The 2,500-nt window shown below is 39.6% G+C and overlaps 1 protein-coding gene across 1 annotated transcript; it reads left to right on the forward strand.

The window, feature by feature from the left end:
- On the forward strand, window positions 1–2,500 carry LOC129768394 (zinc finger protein 724-like). Its single transcript, XM_055770028.1, has 2 exons — window positions 1–1,521; window positions 1,610–2,500. Exons 1-2 carry the CDS (start codon window positions 145–147, stop codon window positions 2,228–2,230), a joined length of 1,998 nt encoding a protein of 665 aa, XP_055626003.1. The 5' UTR covers window positions 1–144; the 3' UTR covers window positions 2,231–2,500.

The raw sequence follows: 2,500 nt of genomic DNA on the forward strand, positions 1-2,500 counted from the left end.
CACAACAGCGCGCAAGCACACTGCACCGCGATTTCCAAAAAGTTGCTAGAAGTGGTTATCATTGTTTGATATTATTTGGAAATAAGGTAGAAGTTAGTAGTTGTTATTAGTGATCACAATACAGAAAAACATAAGATAACCACAATGGGCCGGAAATGCTGCGTTCCGGAATGCAACTCGAACTACGACGCGATACGGCGATTAGGACATGCGACTATCAGTACGTTTAAATTTCCCTACGATCCAGAAATTCGAGAGCGCTGGATAAAAGCGGTGAACAGATGCGTCGGATGGAGGCCAAGTCAGACGGCTAGCGTTTGTATTAATCATTTCCGGCCAGAAGATATATTGAAGTACGAAAAACCTGCCAAACTGAAACCTACCGCTGTGCCAACGATCCTTCGAAGAGATCAGAACTCGAATAACACACTGGTTAAACGTGGCAGACCAAAAAAGATCGAATCAATTATAGGAGAACAAGGCAGAGGTCCGCGTATAAATCATATCAAAACACCAGGTAGGGCACAGTTACGAGAACAATGTGTGAAACCGGTGGAAGGAATGATCCTTGGTTTTGAAAGCTTTGTTCAACGACTTTCCGAGAAAAACGACTTCGGCAATTGGCGCTATCATCGAGATCGTAACGTGGTACATTTTTATTACCTTCAAGATCAATCGAATGAAAATGCAATTCGAATAATAAACAGTATCAAAGTTTTCGATGATATGAGAATAAGTTTATTTCTAAAGGAAGTTAAACAGGCTGACAAAGCACTACGATGGGTGCTAGGAGATAATACAAAAATGTATCGTTGGTCACAGTTCGAGACAATTTTACTAAAATATGATGCAAAATCGTGTAGTATGGAAAATGAATATCCACAGAATGCAAACTTGATAGAAAACAAGGATAATTTACAATCTCGAATCGAGGAAGATGACGAAAATGGTTCTTGGCAGAAGTTGGATGTATCAGATAATGAAAGCTATATTACTACGAATGTGCAAGAGACGTTCAATACTAGAAAAGAAATTGAATTTTTAGTTGTACCATCAACTGAAGACTGTAACAACCAAGCAAAACATGAAAAGCAGAAAAAGAATCCTCTACATGGAATTGAAAAACGCGTGACTGCACAATCAGAACACAATGAACGAAGAGAAATGAAAGAAACGATTCGTTCTATAAAGAATACGAAACATAAATGTTTCATCTGTGATCTGGAACATGAATCAAACGAAGCTTTCGAACAGCACATCCCAGAACATATTCCAATGTTACCCTATCGCTGTGATCGCTGTGTCAATAATGAAGTCACCATAAAAACGTTAGCTTCTCTCAACAAACATTTCCTTATGCATCTGAAGCCGTTGAAGTGTGGACTCTGTGACGTGAGATTTTTAAGCTACGGCGCGCGATTGCTGCACGAACAAAATAATCACGAAAATAGCGGGCCTATATCGTGTGAAGTTTGCGGAAAAGCGTTGCGATCACGAAGGGGGTATCAACATCATTTGAAGGTATGTAACTATGAACTATGGACTAAGCATGTCATTTGCAGCAAACACATCATGAATTAAATATAACTATCCGTTGTATATTTTTCAGATACACATCAATCCGGAGGCGATGAAATGTCAACTCTGTCATAAGCAACTATCCTCCGAATACGAACTGAAATTGCATATGCGTATTCATACGAAGGAAAAACCAAACAAATGTCCTTTCTGCACAACTTCGTTCAACAGAATATCAAACTTGGTAGAGCATAAGCGTCGTTTTCATCATAAGTTTAAAACTAATGATGAGTCGCACAAGACTGAAGAAGTCCGCACCATGAAGAAAAAACCAATCCGAATGGTGAACTCGGTATCAATTACAAGTGGACAAATAGAATACCGTTGTAAAATTTGCGACGAACGAATGCAGACCCTATCAAGCTATCATTCACACATGAGAAAACATCGGAAACAATATCAGTGCAGTTATTGTGGCATTCGGTTTGGTCAACTAAGAGATTTCATCGATCATGAAAACACGCATACTGGCAAGCGTCCCTATCAGTGTGAGGTATGCTCGATGAAATTCCGCACTTCCTCCACGTATTACGGCCATCGAGCCGTTCACTCGAAGAAAAAATTCCCGTGCAAAGAGTGTGGTCAACGTTTCAGTCGGCTTCGGCATTTGGTCGTTCATTCCAAAATACATACCACGACGGAAAATGGATAGTCTTCATTCTCATTGTACAGTATGCAATGAATCTACGGTTCCAGTAAATCAGTAGAAATCAATTCTGTTACCGTATAGCCAATCTTATTCATATTTGACTAAAGCGACTTGCTGGATGGATATCCACAGAATGTAGCAAACCGTTTTTAGTGCACAAAACAAATATTCTAAGGCAATTAGGAGCAGAGAACACAAACACTGTTACGCCACAAATAAAGCTCCGTACCGCGGATTCAACTACAGAAATAAAATCGACCGATCATTTCATCA

The sequence above is a fragment of the Toxorhynchites rutilus genome, chromosome 2 (genome assembly GCF_029784135.1).
Source record: "Toxorhynchites rutilus septentrionalis strain SRP chromosome 2, ASM2978413v1, whole genome shotgun sequence".
Classification (NCBI taxonomy): domain Eukaryota; kingdom Metazoa; phylum Arthropoda; class Insecta; order Diptera; family Culicidae; genus Toxorhynchites; species Toxorhynchites rutilus.

What these genes read in the sequence shown, in the direction of transcription:
- LOC129768394 (XM_055770028.1), top strand. Translation starts at nt 145, where the DNA reads ATGGGCCGGAAATGCTGCGTTCCGGAATGCAACTCGAACTACGACGCG. An exon ending in GGTATCAACATCATTTGAAG is followed by an intron (nt 1,522 to 1,609) that starts GTATGTAACTAT and finishes TATATTTTTCAG; the next exon opens with ATACACATCAATCCGGAGGC.